Consider the following 23771-nt stretch of genomic DNA (forward strand, 5'->3'; position numbering starts at 1 on the left):
GAATAGATTTCCAGTCCCTCTCTCCATTTGGGCCAGAAGTATTGAAAACAAGCCAAATACTGGGGCATCGGGGGAATGCACTGAAATGGGACTATTTTTGGTCCGTAAAAAGTAGTACGAATTGCAGGGCTATTAATTTGGCCCATAATTGTATGGCCTGACTTCATTAATTATGGGCTTCAATATGGAGCCTAGCCCGACCATTTGGAAAATCAATGGCAATGGGCCTCAATATGAAATACATCTCCAAAATTTGGGCCTTCAAAAGTTATCGTACCAAAAAATTTATTTTTGATGTGCAGACCCAAAATCAATTAAGTGGGCCGTGATTTTAAATGTGGGCCCAACAATGGTCTACAATCTATAGTAATGGGCCACAATTTAAATAGAAGCCCAATAATTTGGGCCTCAAAAAGCATGGTGGGCCATAAACCTTTTCTTGGGCCGCAATATAAAATACAGGCCCATTATTTCAGGCCTTAGTGCCCAAAATTGCTTATAATGGGCCTATTTAGATCCGACAATTTGGGCACAAAAAATACATCAAAATGGTCCGTCGCACGAAATAGAGGCTGAACAATTCGAATATCTACTTTCATGAGGCAGAATCAGAAATATAGGCGGAACAGCAGTCACCCCATAATCCGAACATCTTCCAAGAGCCATAATTAGAAATACAGGCGGCATATAGCCAATACAAGCCCAAAATCTATACAAGGAAAACCCTTGATCCTAGGACGGATCGTATCACAGATTAGGCCCTTGTACTCTTGACCTACATCTGTGGGCTGCAGAAGAAGCTGATTAAGCCACGATCTCGGCTACGCATGTCCAAACCAACCCCAGCCGAACAACAGAGGACCATGACACTAAATTTCATCCTCCTTACATGATTTTGCCCAGCATAAACACATACTAAATAATACACGATACGGATAAAATATATCTCCGCCGGCTTCAGGACAAAAGGATGCCTTTTGACGTTGAGCTTCACAAAGGCCATCCCCCCTTGACGTTGAGCTTCACTTCTCTGACTAGCATCCGTACGCAATTATGCTGATCATATCATATTTTAGAGTAGAAACATGCGGTTACAAATGAAGCACATATACAACCATTCTAAACATAGCTTCTTCATCCCCCCAGAGCAATTCCTAATTCCCCCCCCCCCCCCCCCCCCCCCCAAAACTGCTCTACTACCACCACCACCACCACCAATCTCCTACTGTGCTAGGATTTTGCTATATAATATAACTAACAATTATCCAATAACCTAATAAAAAAAAACCCTACATCGAAAATCTCCATAACTGAAGCTTTGCAGCAATTCTGGGTAATTTACACTTGCTACATAAAATGATGTTTTCTGCTCCCAAACATCATCATCTCACATTTTCCCAAATAAGAATCCACCTTCAAACGACAAACTATGGCAAGGATCAGGGCGGTTCACAAGCGACACACCTTCCAAAGCATTTTATTCCGCGGCTAAGCAGGTAAGGCGTCTTAGCACAATTCCCCCACATGCCATCATGAGTAGGAGATGAGCTTTCCTGAGCTTTCCAGAACTGGATGAGACAAGAATGTCAAATCAATATATAAACAACTATCTTTACATATACAACATTAAAACCTTAATCCCACTAGCTGAGCTTGGCTACATGAATTTTAGGTCACCAGTCCTTTTATCCTTTTTATATATAGCTATATTCGTAGGTGTTATTCATTGTGTGTTCAATCATAGTAGCAGATCAGCTTTCTAAGAAACTGGAATGTCAGTGTCAATATAGGTCCAGAATAGGATATGCGTGAATATATTTACATATGTGATGCATTCTCAGGTTAAAAGCATGGAAAATTTTAAAAAATATAATTTACTTATAAAATCAATGTCCAAATAGAAACAGTTCACATTAATAGGATTTTGTTCAATTTAGTCATGCTCTTAAGCTAATTTACAGACATCCAAATAGAAAGCAATATATAAAAATATGTTCGGTAAATCTCTCAACAAACACTATCTTTTGGTGATTCTCCATTTTGCTGAAGTTCATGTCAACAGGATTTTTAAAATAAGTACAAAATTTTGCTTCTGTTCATTTGTTCCAAGCTTGTCACCATTAGGCATGGCCACAATTTCATGGGAATCTCTGTGTAAAAAGGATGGTCATTGCTGAGAAACAGATTCAAAGATTGACCTTAGACATACAAGGAACTGAAACAAGGGCTAAGGTTTACTTGCTTTGTTTTAGGAGGTGAATTAATGCGATGGAAATGGGCGGAATAGAATGTAAAATATTTTCTGATTTGGAAACAAAATACAGGACTCTGGTGGAGAAAAGATGGATGGAAAGTGTTTCCATTCAATTCTATTATTATTTCCTCTCCTGAACGAGAACCAGATTCCATCCATTTCAATTCCATCACTCTCTCCTGAATGCATTGTCAAGGTTATCAATGGAAGAGAGAGAACCAAGGCTATACAATTGAGTTGGGGTTAAAGTATCTCGCAATTACAAACTCTTACACATGAATTAATAATTTCATTCCATTTATGTTACATTTTCTCAGTCAAAACTATTTGAATTTAAGATTCATTATGAGGGGATATATTCATTCGTAAGTTAACTAACTCTATCAATGGATTCTTACCTACTGTTGGTTCCAAACCCGAATAAATAAGGAAGGTTGCTTTAGGAAACTGACAATCAGCAAAAAACTTATTAAGACAAATAAACATTAATTCTAGACAAATCAAAAGTCCTTGGGGCGTAACCCTTCAAAGTGACACACTACAACGCTAGTGTGTAATAACCAATGAATTAGGGCCACTACATTGACACAGGAATATGGTGTCAAATTCGCAAGGGTTCATGCAATTTCATTGACAGATGTGAATGGAAAAACTAGTGCAATATCATAGATTAAGGATTGGATCTTTGAATAATGGGTTTGAATAACAGGACATTAATAGTAAAATATATGGAAGAGGTGGATTTGACGATTAGGATAAAAATTATTATTATGTGCATTGAAGAGACAAGATACGTTGGAAATGAGGCCAAAATATTGAGAAAATCTAAATCTAAATTGTGGCAATCAAGAAAGGATCAAGCAAAGAATGGAGTGGCCAAGTGGAGATATGGGATACAGGAAATTATAAGAATTAAGATTATTGTGGCTAAAGTTTTTCTATGAGAATTCGAGTTTTTCCCGGAATTACTTACATCCCACAAATATTTAGCAATCTACTTGTCTTCCAAAAATTATTAGAGGTACACTACTACTCAGCCAAGTCACCACACTGACTGCACTTCAGCAATGACGTGGAGCAACGATGACCGGCCACAAGAGTTAGGTGTTATGTCCCAGTGGCAGTTTTGTAATTTTTTGAATGAACTTTCGTAATAACCGTAGCCCACATGGGCCACTTGCTTGTAGCGGGAACTAGAAACTTTCCTCACGGTTACAATATGAACCGCGGGAAGGGCCTATATAAGGCCGGATGTAGGAGGATGGGACTTTTATGTTGAATGAGAAGATCTTTCCCTCTTCAATTCTCTCATTTTCCCTCCCAATTCTCTCTCTCTCTCTCTCTCCTAATTTTCTGTACTACCAAGTCTTGTGCCCGAGACTTGACATTTTGGTATCAGCACTAGTCGTCCTCGGCTGTGATTCTAGTGTCAGGCAGTGTTGTTGATCAGCATAATTGAGGTGGGCCAGGCAATGTTTAGGATGGCATAAGTGAATGAAGCAGTTGGAAAATCGCATGGAGGTGATGGAATTTGGGATGAATCAGGCGCAGACGGCCATGGGCCCAAAGCAAAGAAGAGATCAGGACGACCCGAGAAGAGATACGCGAATATATGGCAACCTCTCAGAAGGGAGTCCAATGGGGATTAACAATGAGTCGGGAGAATATGGAGCAATTTGGACAGAGAATCAACATGTTTAACATAATGTCATCCTTGCCTCAATTCTGGTTGCCACCAGAATTCCCTCCCAAAACAGGTTCTGAGTAGGGATTGGCGGGACCAGGAATCTTCCCTAGGCCACATCACTGAAGCGGGAAATTCATCCTATGAGGAGACCGGAGATCAGGTAAGGGAAGTTAATTCCCCTAGATCCAATCAAGGCCCCATGCCGAGATTGGAGATCCCTCTTTTTTAAGGATCCAAAGCAAGGTGGTGGATCCAAAGGTGTGAAAGGTTCTTCCAGTTTTATGGTGTAATTGAAAATCAAAGGATCAATCTAGCTACCGCCTATCTAAATGATACGACTGATGCATGGTTCTAAGGGTGGTATAGATTGAGGGGGATGAATGCTAGGTGGATAGATTTTGCTGAAGAATTATGTGTAAGATTTGGTGAGAGAAAAAATGACAGATATAGTAGACCAGTTTAACAAGCTCAAGCAAGAGGGATCTGTGACTAAATATCAAGAGAAGTTTGAGGAATTAGGGGCATTGATGTGGAATGCACGGTACCCACCTTAACAGACCAATACTTTGTGTGTAGCTTTATTAGCAGCCTCAAGGATGAATTGCAGTCAATGGTAAAAATGATGATGCCTACTACGGTTAGGCAAGCGGCTGAAAAGGCTAGACTCCAAGAGTTAATGTTGGAGGCGATTTACAAGAAGAACAGAACAATGGTCAGACCCCTACCACCTAGGAACCCTTTCTCAAAAGGGAATAACCGAGCCTTAGTGGCTGGAGGGGCAATAGGAGGGCCTAAGGCCAATCCCAACCCCCTACGATCCCCTACTATGGAGCAGAGAAGGTTCATGGGGCTGTGTTACAAATGTGGAGAGAAGTTTGGACCGAGGCATATCTGTAGGATCCAATTGTTGAATATGGAAGGGGAGGAGAAAGACAGAGGTGAAGAAGGGAAGGATGGAATAGACCCTAGGCAAGACGTAACAACAACCTCTACCATCGAAGAAACAGAGCAAGAAGGGGTAGAAATCTCATTTCATGGTCTCAAAGGGGGTCCAACTAAGAAGATCATCAAAGTGCAAGGACAAGTGGGAAAAAGGAAGCTGCTAGTGCTGATAGATAGTGGTAGTACACATAGCTTCTTAAATGAAGCTACTGCCTTGGAGTTGAGATGTAAGATGACGGCCACAACCCCATTATCAGTGACAGTGGCTAATGGGAGCAAAATGTACAGCCACAACAAGTGTGAAGGGTTCAGGTGGCTTATGCAAGGGCAGAAGTTCCAAGCTGATATGAGAATCCTTGAACTAGGAGGGTGTGATATAGTTTTGGACGTTGATTGGATGAGAACAGTAAGCCCTCTCACATTTGACTTCAACAAACTAGAAGCTACATTGGATATGGGGGGTACCAAATTGACTTGAGGGGCATCATGGAGTAGGGAGAGTGTAAGTTGATAAAAGGGAGCAAATTACAGAGGCTAATGCAGAGCAAAGGGGGGCAGATTGCTGAATTATATTCTATCCATGCTCGGGAATGGAATGGACAAGAAGGAAGGGAAGTGGAGTACGACCAACCCAATGAGGGCAACATGGTCGTCCTATAGTCCCCTACTACTTCCTGATAGTTTAAATTTACTCTTCCGAGAATTTCAACGCCTATTTGCTGAGCCCCACTCGCTGCCACCCAAAAGAGCCCTTGACCATTCCATATACCTTAAGCCAAACTCACTTCCCGTAAACCTACGTGCATATAGATACTCACCCATCCAAAAAGCCGAGATAGAGAAGCAAGTCTCTAATATGCTCTCTATTTCCATTATCAAACCGTCTCAAAGCCCATATGCATCCCCTGTTTTACTTGTTAAAAAAAAAAAGGGATGGATCCTGGAAGTTTTGTGTTGACTATTGTCAACTCAATGCCAACACCATCAAAAACAAGTTCCCTATACCCCCCATTGATGATCTTTTAGATGAATTGAATGGGGCATACATTTTTTCCAAGCTAGACTTGAGATCCGACTATCACCAGATCCGGATGACCTCTAATGACATACCCAAAACTGCATTTACTACACATCAAGGGTTGTATGAATTTGTGGTGATGCCTTTTGGGCTCACTAATGCCCTAGCCACTTTATAGGCCCTAATGAACCAAGTTTTTCAGCCTTACTTGAAGAAGTTTATCCTGATTTTCTTTGATGACATCCTCATATACAACCCAAACTATGAACAACACCTAGACCACCTTTGAGGTCTTGACTTCTAACAAGTTGCATATTAAGCTATCAAAGTGTACTTCGGCTGAAAAAGAAGTGGAGTATCTAGGCCATATTATATCGAGAGAAGGGGTGAAGACTAATCCCAATAAGGTCATAGCCATGGTGGAGTGGCCTAGAATGCAAATAGTAAAAGAACTAAGGGGCTTTCTAGGGTTAACAAGGTATTACCAGAAGTTCATACATGATTATGGCCCCATCAATACGCCCCTAACCAAACTTCTCAAGAAGGACAATTTCTAATGGAAGCCAAGGGTGAAGTCAACCTTCTTGACACTTAAGAAGGCCATGACAGAGGCACCGGTGCTAGCTCTCCCAAACTTTTCTAAGACATTTGTGGTGGAAACAGATGCATGCAACAATGGGATAGGTGCAATGTTAATGTAGGAGGGAAGACCCCTTTTCCTATATCAGTCAAGCCTTGGCTCCAAGACACTTAGGCCTAAGTGTTTATAACAAGGAGCTATTGAGAAGTGGAGGCACTACCTGGAAGCAGGACCCTTCATTATCGAGATTGACCATGAGAGCCTGCAATTTTTATCCCAACAAAGGTTGCACCCCCAATTGCAGAGGATGGGAGTGTCCAAATTAATGGGGTTGGACAATACTATTGTGTACCGCAAGGGGAAGGAAAATGTGGCCCTCTCAAGAAGGGAAGAAAAAGGGGAATGTCAGTTTATAACGTTTGTGGTGCCTGAGTGGGTTAAAGAGGTGGTAGGAAGCTATGACCAAACCCCATGGGTGCAAGACCTAATAACTCAGCTTGCAGTTCAATCCATAGAGAAGCCAGGGTATACCCTTTCCAATGGACTGGTAAGATTCAATGGTAGGTTAGTTGTGGGAGAGGATGAGGCACTAAAAAGGCAGATCATAGCCTCTTTACATGCTTCTCCAGTAGGTGGCCACTTGAGGATACAAGCCACTTATCAGAAGGTGGGGCAAATGTTCTATTGGCCGGGACAAAAGAAAGCAGTGGTAAGTTTTGTGCTGTCGTGTGAGGTTTGTCAGAGATGCAAGCATGAGAACGTGGCTTATTCGGGTTTGTTGCAACCCTTGGTAGTGCCAAAACAAGCATGGGAGGGGATCTATATGGACTTCATAGAAGGGCTCCCCAAATCAGAGGGTAAGAATGTGGTTTTGGTTGCGATAGATAAACTGACTAAGTTCTCCCATTTTATCAGTCTAACCCATCTCTTCTCAACACAAGAGGTAGCAAGGAAGTTCATGGATTCAATGGTGAAACTACATGGGGTTCCTAAGTCAATTGTCTCGGATAGAGACAAGATTTTCACAAGTGTGCTTCAGCAAGAATTGTTCAGGAGCATGGGGGTAGGGCCGCACATGTCCACAACCTACCACCTCCAAACCAAGAGAGTTAACCAATGTTTAGAGGCTTCTCTGCGATGCATGTGTTTCAATAGGTCAAGGAGTTGGAATCGATGGTTGTCGTTAGCCCAGTGGTGATACAATTCCAACCACCACAGTGCCATCAACAAGAATCCTTTTGAAGCAGTGTTTGGCTATAAGCCACCCCCTCATCCCAGCCCTGTCGAGTTCTACAGCTACTATGGCTTCGGTGGAGCAGTACTTACAACAAAGACAGGAGGTTTTGAAGGTATTGAAGAGGGAGTTGGCCATAACATAGAACATGATGAAGCATAATGCCGATAAGAAGAGGAGTGGCCAGACCTTTGAAGTAGGGAACAAAGTTTATTTGAGAGTGAAGAGGTCTTTGTAGCAGCCATTCACATCTACTCCTGCATCCAAGCTAAGCCCAAAGTACTTTGGGACATATACTATCGAGGCTAAAGTGGGGAGGGTTGCCTACAAGCTCAGACTACCACCACAGGTTCACATGCATCACATATTCCATGTATCTTTGTTAAAGAAATCCATTGAACCACATGCAACAATTAGTTCAGAGATCCCTATTGTGGATGAGGAAACAGAAGTGATAGTGGAGCCACAGGCCATGCGAATGATCTACCAAGGCTCTTTACCTCTAACACAAGTGCTAGTTAGGTGGTAGCATATGGATCCTCATCACACCACCTGAGAGTATTTACTAGATTTGTTAACCCAATTTCCGCGAGCTACAAGACTCCTACAGATTCTTGAGGACAAAAATGCTTTGTTGGGGTGGGGAATGTTATGTCCTAGTGGCAATTTCGTAATTTTTTGAATGAACTTTTGTAATAACCGTAGCCCACATGAGCCACTTGCTTGCAGCGGGAACTAAAACTTTCCTCATGGTTACAATATGAATTGCGAGAAGGGCCTATATAAGGCCAGATGTAGGAGGATGGGAATTCTATGTTGAATGAGAAGATCTTTCCCTCTTCAATTCTCTCATTTTCCCTCCCAATTCTATCTCTCTCTCGATCCTTCTAATTTTCTGCACTACAAGTCTCGTGCCCGAGACTTGACATTTAGGCAGGCCTAATTTGTCAAGCAAGACATGCTCCCTTTGTGAGTAGATCATCTTCAAGCATAGGCCAGCCAACTTTCAGCTGTTGGCAGGCCTTCTAAGGCCTATGTCAGCTTCCCGAGGCAGACAACAGTTTCCGATCTAACAGTATAATAGAAATGAAGGGAACAGAAAGAAAGAAAAGAGAATTATGCAGAAAGTAAAGGGGGGGGGGGGGGGGGAGAGAGAGAGAGAGGAAATCAAAAGATTCTCTGATATTTCATACATAACCGTAGGAGGGAATTCAGCACTATATATAGCTGGATTCCTATCCTCTCATGAGCTGTAACCGCCCACATGCATGAGAATGTACCTGCTACTAATGCAGCAACTAATTTAGTACAACCCTCACAGCTAGCTAATACCATATGCTCTGTTTTACCCCTAAACTATAGATAATTATAGCAAACTCCTCTTACAACAGGTTATTACATGACAATACCCCCCTCATCAAAATTTTTTCTTGTCCTCAAGAAATACTAAGGAGGCTTGTCACTCGTGGAAACTGATTGAGTAGATCTGGGAGGCATTCCCAGGTATTATTATGTGAGTGTAGACCCGACTAGTTGACTAATACTTGAGGGATGGGGGCTCCATGCTTGTAGATCACTCTTTTATCCAAAATGGCCCAGGGTTCTTTAGGCTGCTCCTCATTTTGTATAGAATTAGGCAAGGTGGGACTGACTTGTTGTTCGGACACTGATTTCTTGAGAAGCGAAACATGAAAAACTGGGTGAATATTAGAATTCTTTGGAAGCTGTAGTTTGTAAGCCACACTACCCACCCTGGCAGTTCTTAGGAATGGCCTATGGTATTTGGGTTGCAACTTTGAGATAGGTCCTAGAGATAGGGATTTCAGATGCCTTGGGTGTAATTTCAAGTAGACACTTTCCCTTTCTTGGAACTGCCTGTCACTTCTCTTTCTATCCGTAAATTGTTTCATTCGATTCTTGGAATTGGCCAGCTCAATCTTAATCACTTGTAGAGCCTGTTGCCTTTGTTGGAGGTAAGTATTGTTGAAATGTTGTCTCGAGTATATCCTAGAAGATCGGTGAAGGCATGCAGTGATATAATTGGCTATTGGAGGCTTAGAAAGATAGTTGTATCTCATGTGTAATTAGTAATAGTTGTGGGGTGAAACTGTAATTATCCAATTCTTGTCATTGTCACGTCAGCCCTATCATTCTATAAATAGGGCAAGGGGTAGCCAATTAAGTCAGATTCTATTCTTCTGTTTCTATGTAACGAGTGCACTGTTCTGAGAGAAAAGCTGGGTGTTTCCTTCCGTTAAAGCTTTGTAATCTTGGAAAGCTGTTGGGGTGTACTTGGGATAGTTAGAAGGAGGGATTCTATTGCTGTATTGATTGTTCTTCTTCTTAATAAGACTGCTAGGAGGGCTCTTTGAAGGCTGGATGTAGGTTTCCTTTGAGGAAACCGAACCAGGATAAATCTTTGTGTTGTGTGGTTTGCTTTCTGTTTCTTGTTCTTATTTTCATTCTGTTTGATTGCTTATATTTTCTGTTTTCAATTCCTATAATTGCTGGGTGGATTTGAGAGTGTTGAGAGAGGCATATTCCATCTAAGGGTCATTCCGCATAGTCCTAGGATAACAAATTGGTATCAGAGCTAGTTTTTTAGGTTCAAGAACAGTCCAAGAACCTTCAAGATTTCATCTATTTTGAATTCTCTATCATAGAACAGTGTTATAATGGCTGCAACTAGGTATGATATTGAGAAGTTTGATGGCCAGAATGATTTCGGCCTTTGGAGGATGAAAATGAGGGCATTGCTAGGGAATCTAGGACTAGAAGAGGCTTTAGATGAGGAAGAAACTCTGCCTGAAACCTCCACCGAAGAACAGAAAAAGGAAAAATCAAAAGAAAAGAAAGATATTGACAAGAAAGCTTTTAACACCTTGATTTTAAGTTTAGGGGACAAAGTCTTGAGGGAAGTGGCCAAAATGACCACGACATTAGACCTATGGAAAAGATTGGAGACCCTTTACTTGACTAAAACCTTGTCTACTAGGTTATATTTGAAAACCAAATTTTTCTCCTTTAGAATGGATGAAGGTAAGAAACTGCAGGAGCACATAGATGAGTTTAACAAGTTATGTTTGGACCTTGAGAACATAGACATTAAATATGATGATGAGGATAAGGCCTTGGTCTTATTGCACTCTCTACCAAAGTCATATGAAACATTTGTTGACATTTTAAAACATGGTAGAGACAAGTTGTCTCTAGATGATGCGACCGGAACCTTGAGTTCCAAGGAATTACAACATAAGGTTGAAGGAAAGAACTCTAAACATGATGCTCTAACAGTTGGGACTAGACCAGAAAACAGGGACCCTAAATTTAAGGGTAGGTCTAGGTCAAAGTCTAGGAATGGCAAGAAAATGATAAGATGCTATCATTGCCATGATGAGGGACATATTAAGAAGAATTGTCCCAAAAGAAAGAGTGAAATCCTAGAGAAAAACCCTGGAATTTCTTCATCTGTGTGTGAGGCTGACTATGATAGTGCAGATGCCCTATAAGTATCTAGAAATGCTGGAAATGTAGCATAGTTTCTAGGTTTAGGGTGGACTTATCATAGGAAATGGTTTTTTTTCAATTTATAGAGTCATAGTAGGTGATAAGGTGTTAGTAGGCAATAATCAAGAGTAAAGTATCAAGCCCATTAGAGATCAGTTTCTAGGATTTAGGGGGACCTATCTAGGCCTTGTCTCATGGTGGAGCTAGGTGAGGTGAACCTAGTAAAGATGATGTGTTCCTAAGGAATTCCCAAGCGTACATGAGCTTGCTGGAATTTAGGAAGCTTGCTGGAAATTGCTTCTGGTGTGAAGGGTTAGGTGTGTGGAGTTGTGTAATAGGTACACCTAGGTCTCCTAAAGCTAGGGTTCTTACCTATGAGGGAAAAACTCTACTAATAGGACATGGAATTAGTTGATTCCAAGGCCAAGGGATGGAATTTGGAATGCTGGCCAGCAAGGAGAATCCTTTGGCAATGTCCAAAACTAATCTATGAACCAGAGTATAGCAATAGGGAAATCTGGAAAATGTTTTGATCAGATTCATTATGTAAGCTTGGGCTGAATTGTGAGAGGGAGGAAGCTAGTGTTTAAGATAGCTTTGGCTCTTGCAGTGAGGGTCCTTGTGATCAGTGAGGGGAAAAGGGTGTGTGCAAGGGCTGTCTTGTATGGTGAAGCCCTTGGTTGATCAAAATCTGGATTAAGCAATGAAAGGAAAGGAAGTCATCTTGTAGGTAATGAGCAAGGGAATAGAAGGTTTAGAGTGCTGCCTAGGATGGGTAGTGATAGGTCTTAAGTTAGTTTCCAGTGAGGTATGGAAATTTGGGTTTATAAGATGCTTAGGCTCTGTTTTGAGTGCTAAGGAATAGGCTGGATAATAGAACCTCTTGTATAAGAAAAGGTGATGCACTCATGTCCAAATGAATGGCATGAAGCCATGTAAATTTGGGGAGAATCTTGGACTTAAATGGTATATCCCTTAGGTTAAAGGGGTGGAGTGCTGTTGTAGTGTCTATTTGTAAATTAAGTGCGTGCTGGAAAATGGGAAAAGTCTAGGGAAATGGCTAGACATGGCCATTGGTTATAGCAGCACATGAAGGCTTAATTTGGGTCAAATAGGTGCCTCTAATCAGCTAGTATCCATGGAAAATTAAGAGAGAAATTGGTCTTATAAGAGTAGCCTAAGGAATTAGAGGTTAGAGGGAAAGGTAAGCAATGTTTATTGCTTAGAAGGTCTCTCTATGAGTTAAGTAATTCCTAAGCCAAAATATTATAAGAATTGGAGTCTCTTATGATGGTCCAAGGGGTAAAAATTGAGTGCATAGGAGTAGCTGTGTAAATTTCAATGGTATGCCTAGGAAGAGTAAGGCAGCTTCATTGATAGTTATCCAATGGGAATCTCAAGGTGTAGCTGAGGTGGTAATTCAGTGTTTGAGATTGTTGGAAGGAGGAGAAGCTGGAAAGGTAAGGCATAGAGGTTGGAATAGAAATGGACAGCTTATGGAAGCCTAGGATTACCCAAATCTTAAGCATATCTTGGTAGGCTGGTAGTTAGAAGAGTCTCAAGAGAGTTGAGCAGTTCTCAAAGTTTGAAACAAACATAAGAGAAAGTCAGTGATAAATCCTAAAAGGCCGGTTTTGGGTGCTAGGGGTAAGTCTAGCAAAGTTAAGGCCAATCCGGGTAAGGTTTATTGTATTGTGATGCTGGGTAAAAGGATGGAATCTCTTTGGATTAATGAGTAACATCAAGTATGGATTTTGGTTTATGGTGGAGTGTAGGTAGTCACCATGTAGAGACCTATCATATTGATGTTAGGAATATATTCATTAGGAAATCCCTTGAGGAGGATAATATCTAATGAGAGTTGCAAGTTTAGTTATTGCAGCTAGGAATTTATTCAAAGGTGGTCCATTGCTATGTTTTTTTTTTCCAGCATTGTTTTGTTTGATATGTTTGTTTTATGTCTTGAGTGATCAGGAGCAGCAGGTCATATGAAGAGCAAGATGAGAGCAGGAGAAGTTCATCTATTGAAAGGCCAAGGTTTGATGGATGAAGGTTGGGGTATACTCAAGACAATGGTGGAGAATTGTTGAAATGTTGTCTCGAGTATATCCTAAAAGATTGGTGAAGGCATGCAGTGATATAATTGGCTATTGGAGGCTTAGAAAGATAGTTGTATCCCATGTGTAATTAGTAATAGTTGTGGGGTGAAACTGTAATTATCCAATTCTTGTCATTGTCATGTCAGCCCTATCATCCTATAAATAGGGCAAGGGGTAGCCAATTAAGTCAGATTCTATTCTTCTGTTTCTATGTAACGAGTGCATTGTTCTGAGAGAAAAGCTGGGTGTTTCCTTCCGTTAAAGCTTTGTGATCTTGGAAAGCTGTTGGGGTGTACTCGGGATAGTTAGAAGGAGGGATTCTACTGCTGTATTGATCGTTCTTCTTCTTAATAAGACTGCTAGGAGGGCTCTTTGAAGGCTGGATGTAGGTTTCCTTTGAGGAAACCGAACCAGGATAAATCTTTGTGTTGTGTGGTTTGCTTTCTGTTTCTTGTTCTTATTTTCATTCTGTTTGATTGCTTATATTTTCTATTTTCAATTCCTATAATTGCTGGGTGGATTTGAGAGTGTTGAGAGAGGCATATTCCATCTAAGGGTCATTCCGCATAGTCCTAGGATAACAAGTATCTAGGGCTGCCACTGAGGATGTCTCTCCAACCGCCGGAAGTAGTGGTGGTTTGTAACCGTAAAGTGCTTCAAAAGGAGACCTTTTGATGGCACTATGGTGGTAAGAATTGAACCACCACTGAGCAGTGGCCAGCCACTTGTGCCATGATTTTGGTTGCAGGAAGCATATACACCTCAAGTACATTTCTAGGCTTTGGTTTACCCTTTCCGTTTGCCCATCAGATTCCGGGTAATAGGCGGTTGACATGTTTAACTTGACTCCCAATAGTCGGATTAGCTCCTTCCAAAGCAAGCTAGTGAAAATCTTATCCCTATCCGATACTATAGCCTTGGGCACTCCATGTAGTGCTACTATCTGGTCCATGAAGATTTTAGCAATTTCTCTAGCAATATATGGATGAGACAGCCCCACAAAGTGGCTGTACTTGGTGAATCTGTCTACTATTACCATAATACAATCCTTACCTTCTGACCTTGGAAGTCCTTCAATGAAATCCATGGAGATGCTCTCCCAACGCCCCCCTAGAACGTTCAATGGCTATAATAGTCCCAAATAGGCCACATTTTCTGTTTTGCACCTCTTGCAAGTGTCACACCCCATTACAAATTCCATAACATCCTTCTTTAATCCTAGTCATTAAAAGAGTTGTCTCACCTTGTGATAAGTATTGACAATGCCCAAATGTCCTCCCATAGGTGAATTGTGCAAAGCGTCAATCACCTTGTGTTTGAGTCTTCTGTCTTTTCCCAGAACCATCCTTCCTTGATACCTAATGATGCCATTTACCAAGGTATACCTTGGTTTAGCAGTTGGGTTGACCACTCACTGCAGCAATTCTTTAGCTATCTCATCTGCTTCATAGCTTGCACTAACTTCTTGGCACCAATCTGAGATCACCACAGTTAAAAGCAGCCATTTGACCCTCTTCAAAACACCGCAACAAGGCATATGTCGCCTTGTTTCCCTTCCCTTTTCTATATTGAATGGAATAGTCTAACCCCATTAGTTTTGTCATTCCCTTTTGCTGCAAATGAGTGTTCAGCCGTTGTTGCAATAAAAATTTCAGACTTTCATGGTCTGTTTTGATCACAAATGTGCCTTCTTCCAAATAGTGGTGCCATTTATCTACTACCATCAATATAGCCAGCAACTCCTCATATATACTTAATCCCAGGTGCTTAGGTGCCAAGGCTTGGCTCAGGAAAGCTAGGGGTCAGCCCTCTTGAACCAACACAGCCCCGATTCCACTAGCACACGCATCCGTTTCAAGTACAAAGGGTTTGCTGAAATCCGGCAAACCTAACGTGGGAACATTGCTGACAACTTGCTTAAGGTCTACAAACGCTTTTTCTACCTCTTGACTCCAACGGAACCCATCCTTCTTCAATAATTCGGTCAGGAGTCGGCTAATGATTCCATAGTTTTTGACAAACTGGTGGTAGTAGCCAATTAGCCCCAAAAATCCCTTAAGCCCCCTTACATTGGTAGGTCGTGGCCAGCCTAACATGGCTGCCACTTTGCTAGGATCAGTGCTCACTCCTGTTTTAGATATGATGTGGCCCGAGTATTCCAGTTGTTCTTGAACAAAGGCACATTTTGACTCTTTAATATACAATTGATTTAACCTAAGGACCTCAAAGGTGACTTTTAGGTGGTAGATGTGCTGATCAAAGGAAGGGTTGTAGATTAGAATATCATCCAAAAACACCAAAATGAATTTGCGAAGGTAGGGTTCAAAGATTCAATTCATCAAGAATTGGAAAGTAGCCGAGGCATTAGTCAAATTGAAAGGCATTACAAGAAATTCATAATGCCTTTGATGGGTCTTGAAGGCCGTTTTGTGAATATCTTCGGGTTTCATCCGAATTTGATGATAACCCGACCTAAGATCTAATTTGGTTAAAACAGAGGCATACTTAAGTTCATCCAATAAGTCTTCTACTATAGGTATGGGAAACTTGTCTTTGATGGTTATGGAGTTTAGTTGTCGGTAATCAACACAAAATCGCCATGAAACATTTTTCTTTTTAACAAGCAAAACAGGCGAGGCAAAAGCGTTGTTGCTAGGCTGGATGATAGATTTGTTTAACATGTCTTTGATAAGTAGCTCAATTTCAGATTTCTGTTTAGGAGAGTATCGGTATGATCTTAGGTTCACAGGCTCGGCTTGAGGTTTAAGGTTGATAGAATGATCAAAAGCTCTTTTGGGTGGAAGGAAGTGGGGTTCAACAAAGAGGTCCTTATACTCAATCAAAAGTAGATTAAGAGAGTCTAGTTCTTGTACCTTTCTTTGGCTGGATGTCTTATTGCTGACCACCATGCATATCTCTCCCTTCTTGTTTAGGGGTTTCTTCAGAAATTTCTATTACATGGAGGGAGAAGAGTTGAGCCACCTTTGGAAATCTACCCTTGAACATTCTTTGCAGCCATTTACCCAAGATGCACACTCCCACCTCCAGATTGCCCATTAGGACCTTTTTGCTGCCATCCTTTTCGAAAGTCACCTCCATCTAATTGAAATCGAAGCTGATTGGACTAACTTCATTCATTCAATCCACCCCCAACACTACATCACAACCCCCTAACGTGAGCAGCCTCAGATCTGTTGAAAATTTTTCTCCATTCATCTCCCAGCAAAAACCCTTACAAGACGACTGACTCATCACCTTGTTGCCGTTGGCAACTGTTACTGATAGGGGATGGGACAAGCTTACCTCACACCCAAGCCTCCTTGCCACAGCTTCATCCAAGAAGCTATGAGTACTCTCACTATCTATGAGAACAATAATCAGCCGATTGTTTACTCTTCCTTCCACCTTGATAACCTTACTATTGTTCACCCCCTTCGAGGCATGTAAAGAGATCTCCCCTTGGTCCTCCTCGTTTTCTGATAGTTCTTCTCCTTCCTCAGTTTCCTCGTCTTCCCCCTTCCAGCAGCAACAGCTGCCTCTTACACTTGTGTCCCATGAAGTACCTATCCCCGCATTTGTAGCATAAGCCAGCTACCCGCCATTGCTCCATCAGCTTACCTCCCATGGCCGGAACGGGATTGGTGGAAGGTAGGGCCAGTACGCCTCTACCGTTAGACCCTCCTTCTCTTGGTGTCAACCTATTTACTGCTTGCCACCCTCCTGTTATCACCCCCCTCGTTTGATTCCTCTATTTTTTCATCATTGCCTCAATGATAATTTCCTATAGCCTTGCACTTTCCACGGCCTGCTTCACCATATGGGGCTATAACATTTTTACCATAGGCCGCACCTCATCCCCTAAGCCGCTGATGAAGCTCGAAACATAGTACTCCTCAGATAGCTAAGGATTGTGCACCATCATCATCGATCTCAGCTCATCGAATTTCTGCTGATAGGGGCCTGGACCGTTCCTTTTTGTTTGAGCTTATTAAACTCTTCGATTACATCCCTCATGCTTTTATCTCCGAACCTCACATAAAGGTCCTCTACAAACACACTCCAAGGGCTTCCCTCCTTAACCGCAAGCCATGCCTGATACCAAGCATCTCCCATGTCATTCAAGCAGAAGCCAAAGTGATCTTCTGCTGTTCCAGAATTTGATATAGGGAAAAGACTCGCTCACATCTTCGCGTCCACCACCTCGGATTCTCCCCCTCAAACAATGGAACCTCGAGCTTCGGCATGGGGTAATTCGGGTTGTGTCGGTTAATCGGGGCTCCCTGTCTCCTTTCTCTTACATTCTCCCTCACCGTGTCCGCATCGAACTCAAACTCTGACGTTACTATCGGTTGCAGTTCTTCTCCCACTCCAGGAAAAATGGGCTCCATTCTTTCTCTCGGGGGAAACTCGGGAGAGAGCCTTAACAGTTGTTGATTGGTAAACATTCGCACAATCAACTGCATTTGCTCCATCAACTGTTCCCGTAACAGGGTACTCTACTCACGACTCTCCACCCTCCAGCGTTCCATTGCTTGGTCGATCCGTGAGTCTACTCCGGCTCCAATAGAGGTTTCAAGCGTTCCCACTCGATTTTGCATCTCTGTTATTACCGTCGTCACCTATTGTAGCTGAGACTCCATTTGTTTCATCCTCATTCTGTCGACCATCGTTATAATTTCTTATGAGTATCGCTTGACGACCAAGAGCTAGCTCTGATACCAGGATTGTCAGCTTCCTGAGGTGGACAACAGTTTTCGATCTAACAGTAGAATAGGAATGAAGGGAATAGAAAGAAAGAAAAGGGAATTATGCAGGAAGTAAGGGAGGGAGAGGGAGAGAGAGAAGAAGAAATCAAAAGATTCTCTGATATTTCGTACATAACCGTAGGAGGGAATTCAACACTATATATAGTTGGATTCCTATCCTCCCATGAGCTGTAACTGCCCACATGCATGAGAATGTACCTGCTGCTAATACAACAACTAATTTACTACAACCCTCACAACTAGCTACTACCATATGCTCTGTTTTACCCCTAAACTATAGATAATTACAGCAAACTCCCCTTACAATAGGTTATTACATGACAGCCTATTGGATCTTCTATGAGCATAGGCTTAGGAGACCCACTCACTTGGCGAGTGGATCCCTAAAAAGACTTGCCTATGCTGTTGGTGGGTCTTTGGTTTCCTCGCAGTCAGCAACCTAACTAGTGAGGTGGTGTTGGTCAAAGTACCTTTGGAAATACTTTTGAAGCACAAATAAACATCTAATTGGAGAAGCCAGTTGTTTTAAGAAAATAGTTTTAAGAAAATTTCTGAATATTATTAGTGCAATTTTGAATAGTATTCATGATCCTTTGTTTTCAATTATCTATTACATTGCTTAACAAAGGTAGATTATCTTTCCATTCATTTCAAAACTTCAATGATCCCTTCTTGAACCAAACATGAATCTTTCGATTCATTTGGTATACCCAATTCCTACATAATGGAGAGAGAGTAGGAGAGGTGACAAAACCCTATACTTTTCATTACAAAACCAATAAACCCAAAAAAGATGGATTATTTTGTTACATGATTTCATCAAATTTTTTGCTTTGTTATTCATTCTAATCCCAATTCATTATATTTGGTAGAATGGCGTACCAACCACCTGAATATACTACTTTCTTATGAGACAAAAGGACCCCTTATGTTGTAAGGATTGTTTAGTTATACCGACAGAAATGGCTAATGCTATTAAAAATGTGACAAAAACAATTCTAATAGAGTCAAAGGAAAAAAGTTTCAAATAAAAAGAATCTTAATAGTGGAATGAAAGGTAAAAATCAAAATCAAAACTAAGAAGGTTTGCTACACAACACATAAATGCCATAATGAAGAAAATCCAAAAAAGATAGGTAGTGAAACAAAGACAAAAGGCTTATGAAAATTTATGCCGAGGAAAAAGTGTGACAAGAGATTGGACTGTAGAAGAAGAGGTTAAATAATTGTGTAGAGAAATGGCTACTGCTATTCAGAATAAGACAAAGATGGTTCTAAGATAGTCAAAGGAAAAAGTCCCAATCAAATATGTCTTGGTGGTGGAATGAAAAGGTAAAAGTAAAAAAATTCAAAACTAGAAGAGCTTGCTACAAAACTTAACATAAATTTCATAATGAAAACCAAATACATGAGATGTAAGTTTAAGTAAAAAAAAAAAAAAAAAAAACAAACAAAAAAGTGTGGATGATGTTATGGTAGAACTAAAAGATCAAATCATACCAAGAAAAGATTAGTTTAAATATCTTGGATCAATCATTCAAAGAGATGGGAAGATTATTGAGAATGTTACCCATAGAATTAAGGCAAGATAATTAGTATGGAAAAGTGCTTTTAGAGTTTTATGTGATAGTAAGATTTCATTAAAGTTAAAAGAAAATTTTTATGAGAAAACTTTGAGGCCGACTACAAAATGTTGGGTAGTGAGTTATAAACACTTCAAAATATGAGCATATAAAAAAAGAGGACGCTAAGATAAATGTGCACCTATATAAGAAAAGAAAAAAAAAATAAAAATCAGGTCATATCTCCTCAATTTATATGGAAAATTAAATTCTAAAACAAAAATGATAGCTTATTGGCATATAAATTGTTTCTTTGAAGAAGAAGAAATATTTCAAGAGAAATACCTTAAACTAGGAGAAAAAAAATTATTACAAATTCTTGTCTTAATTTCTAGTTGGAAAGATGGGCATTCATGCTAGTGTGTATGACAACAAGAAAGATGATTGTGGGCAATCTAGCATGTAGATAGTTAAGGTTGTGGAATATAGAGCCTATTTAGTTGAGCCAAGAGAAGCTAGAAAGTATTTTCTTATAAATAAAAGCACTTTTAGAAGTTTTTGTAGTGTTTGACCAAAATTGAAAAAAACACTTCCATTGATAATAGAAGTTATTTTTCTGCTGTGAAGCAGAAGCAGAAACTTGGAGCTTTTGCTATGAAGCAAATGCAATAGCTGAAAAACTAAATTTATTTTTAGATAAACTTACCCCTAATCAACATTCAAATCATAAACATTACACTTACGAATCATATTTAATTCTTGTTTCATCTTTTCAGAAACCAATCAATATAAAATCACAACACGCAGATGTAAGTATCCTTAAAATTCCGTTCACTATAAGGTTTTTCACTAACACTCAGATGTATGTATACTTAATTCCAATTTGAGTTTCTTTAATGCAGTTATTGCTGGTGCAATTATAAAACATGCTAAAACTGCTAAAGGGTAGACATTTTTCTGCCAAGTTCCAGATATACTAAAGTTTTGGATACAGTATCAGCACAAATCTTATTACGAAACACATATATATTATTAAAATAACGATTTATACCTTAATTGAAACCACTCAAGTCTTAGGTGTATGTGCTTCATCCGATCCACATGCAGAGGAACTATCACTGTCAGAATCTGCAAGTAGAGCAACAGATTGAGTAAATAAGGATGTCACAATCAATGGGGAATCTTTAAATGGAAAGAACGGCAAATAGAGACAAGAAAATACTGAATGATATGCCTAAATGTAATTTACCACTTGAAGAAGAACCAGAATCACTGCTAGAACTGCTTGAACTACTTGACCTACTAATATTATTTGCTTCCCTTACTCCTTGAGCCGGAGAAGTAGTAGCTTCATTCCTTTTATCTGATTAAAAGAACCAACAAACCAAACACATGGATGTTTAATGAATAGGTTTGCTTATGATAATGAAAATATAAAGTTTCACCTATCTTTGTGGGTTTTCAAACTCACCTACTATAGATTCTTTTGGAGCTCCCACCATATCTGGAACTGGGTTCTGCAATTATAGTAAGATGAACCATTTATTAACCAATTACTCTTGCTGTTCAGGGAGACAGATATATAATACTTAAAACTAAACCATACCATTGCAGGGGCAGTAGGTGTGGCGGCTGCCCTGGCTTGCAGGGCAAGTTCGGCTTTTCTTTTATGCTTACTCAAACTCTTCTTGTAATTGGTGACAAACCTATCAAGTTCCCACAGTGTTTCAGTGTCAACGCTATCAATGTCCACTTCAATCTCATCATCATGCTGAGAAAGTGCTGAATTCCTCTTCTTAATGATCTGCACAATGTTGTCCAGTTTTTCTGATGGTAAACTCTGAAGGTGTGTGCTTAGCCTTTGCTTCTCCTCATAAGTCATGTCCCTTTTGTGAGGATCCTTTGCTTTAGGCTTTTTGGGAACTGGAGTCCTGCCCACAGAGGCAATGGGTTTTAATTTCGAAGGCATTACACCTGTCATGGATTCAGCTCTCTCCAAAGTCCTGGTTTCAGGAAAAAGTGGTGGTGCAGAAGGAGGAGGACGATGCACTTTTCTTGAAGTTGGAGTGGGCAAACCAAAATCATGAACCAAATCGTACCTCCAATCAAAGTTATACTCTGACTCTATGGCTGCCCACTTCTCTTCAAAAATCTGCAACATATCATCTGCCATGACATGAACATCCTGCCCCTTTGGATTATAAGTCATGGCATTGCGGAATGTAAGTCTCACATCCTCTGCGAATTCTCTTGGAGACTTGTACCAATTCTTTGATAACCTACTCTTGACTGTGCCCAAATCCATTGGGTGCTTAATTATATCATGATAATCATGGAGCCCAAGTGCCTTAGCATCGACTGGCTTATTAAACACCCAAGCATACTTGTGTTTCATCAATCTTGAAAGCAAATTACTACAACTCTTCAAGGCTTGACTGGCATGCTTGTCCATTAAACTAAAGCGATATCCAAAATCTCCACCATGTTTCTTCCCACCGTGGGACTTTGATTTCTTGTTGCTTTCAGCAGGCGGTAATCTTTCTTTTCCGAGAAGGAATTCCGAGTTTCGGTAATATTGGTTAGCCTTCGGAGTTCTCTTCTCTTTCTCAACAAACTCAACATGCCCGTGGTTGTTATCCACCAATGCAACCGTTAGCTGCTGGAAAGGCCTCGAATCAAAATGACCAACGGATCCCACCTCTGAACTCACTCTTACTAAAGCCCTTCCATCATTCCCCGAATACTGTGAATGACTGTAACCACCACCAGGGGTAGAGTACCCCTTCAGCTGAACTTCCTTTGCTTCGAGCTTCTTCACTACATTCCTCACCTGATCAAGCTCATCCACTAGCTTCCTCTTGAGCTCACGCATCTCATTCTTAGATCTATTTCCCACTAAATCAATCTTAACTCGATTCTCCACTCTCGTAACGACTGGCTTAACGGCGCCGTTTCCATTTTCCTGTCTTGGAGAAGTAACCCCGGGCAGCTTTCCGTGGCTTCCCGAATCATCCGAAACTGCATCTAATCGCGACACAGTTTGCTGCTGTGGCGATGAATTCCCATCCTCGGTGGCTAGGGTTTCGGGACCCTGCAGCGGGACGGTGTCGCTGTCGTTCTTCTCGTTATCGTTGTTGGTGGTGATGGTGGTTGTAGTAGTAGCAGCGGTGGCGTTATTCTCCCCGTCCCCGTCCGCGGCGGTGGCGGTATTGGCGGCCGCAGTGACGGTGTCAGTGTCGCTCTTGACCCCTTTCCTGCGAATCTTCCGCGTGTAGACCTTGCTAGTATCTCGCCATCTACGCCTCTCTCTCGATTCGTCGGCACCTATTGTCCCCGAAGCCATACATGAAACAGAGCCCAAGAAAACCCTAACTCCTGGATCTCGCTCGAAATCCTAGATTCTTCCTCAATCATGCAAATCGACTCGGTTGAAATCCAAAGCGACACATGAAATCGGAAAAACCTACCTCGATCTGCAAATGAATCAAAACGGAAGCCCTAGAATCCGATCGGCGCAGAACTAGGGTTTTACGCACAGCCGCGAACGAGGACGAAATCACAAAATCGATAGATCGGAAGGCGAACGACAGATCCAAAGAAAAAGGAGAAGCGAATTAGGTGTCGACTAGTGGAAGAGAAACCCTAGAAGACGAAGCGCAAATCGATTTCGATCCGAACTCTGCTCGGTTTCTCTCTCTCTCTAACTTTCTCTCTCTAACTGTCACAGAGAGTTGCTGAATTACACCGCACGCGCCTGCGGATGAATATCACTTTTAAAGGCGGTTGGTTTCCACGGCTTGTGGGGCCCACCAACCCTGGGATTTTCCTAACCCGAGCACTGAGCGCCTTTAAGACACCCCCCCCCCCCCGGCATCGATGGAACTCACGCGCTGCGGGTGCGAGTGGAACTCACCATGATGACGAGATGGTGTCAATGGACGGGCCTTCGACCGGGTCTAAAGTTTTGTACCGGATCCAACTTTAATCCTTCTGCTCATGGTCCATGGTACCCAAAAAGGACTATCGATGGATCACTTTGGGGGGGGGTTTAATTTGGTTGCATAACAAAGTGGGATGTTTAGTAAAAGTCTACCTTTTTCTCTTATCAATCATCATGTCATA

General features: G+C 41.2%; 1 protein-coding gene across 1 annotated transcript; it reads right to left on the bottom strand.

The window, feature by feature from the left end:
- Window positions 1-573: 573 nt before the first annotated feature.
- LOC127791412 (transcription factor GTE4-like) lies at window positions 574-23406 on the bottom strand. The gene is made up of 5 exons (XM_052321280.1): window positions 21256-23406; window positions 21121-21166; window positions 20899-21012; window positions 20701-20777; window positions 574-1568 (listed from the first exon to the last, which is right to left on the bottom strand). The coding sequence occupies exons 1-4, from the start codon at window positions 22990-22992 to the stop codon at window positions 20716-20718; spliced, it is 1959 nt and encodes a 652-aa protein (XP_052177240.1). The 5' UTR covers window positions 22993-23406; the 3' UTR covers window positions 574-1568; window positions 20701-20715.
- Between the last annotated feature and the right edge of the window lie 365 nt (window positions 23407-23771).

This window comes from Diospyros lotus, chromosome 15 (genome assembly GCF_014633365.1).
Source record: "Diospyros lotus cultivar Yz01 chromosome 15, ASM1463336v1, whole genome shotgun sequence".
Lineage (NCBI taxonomy): Eukaryota > Viridiplantae > Streptophyta > Magnoliopsida > Ericales > Ebenaceae > Diospyros > Diospyros lotus.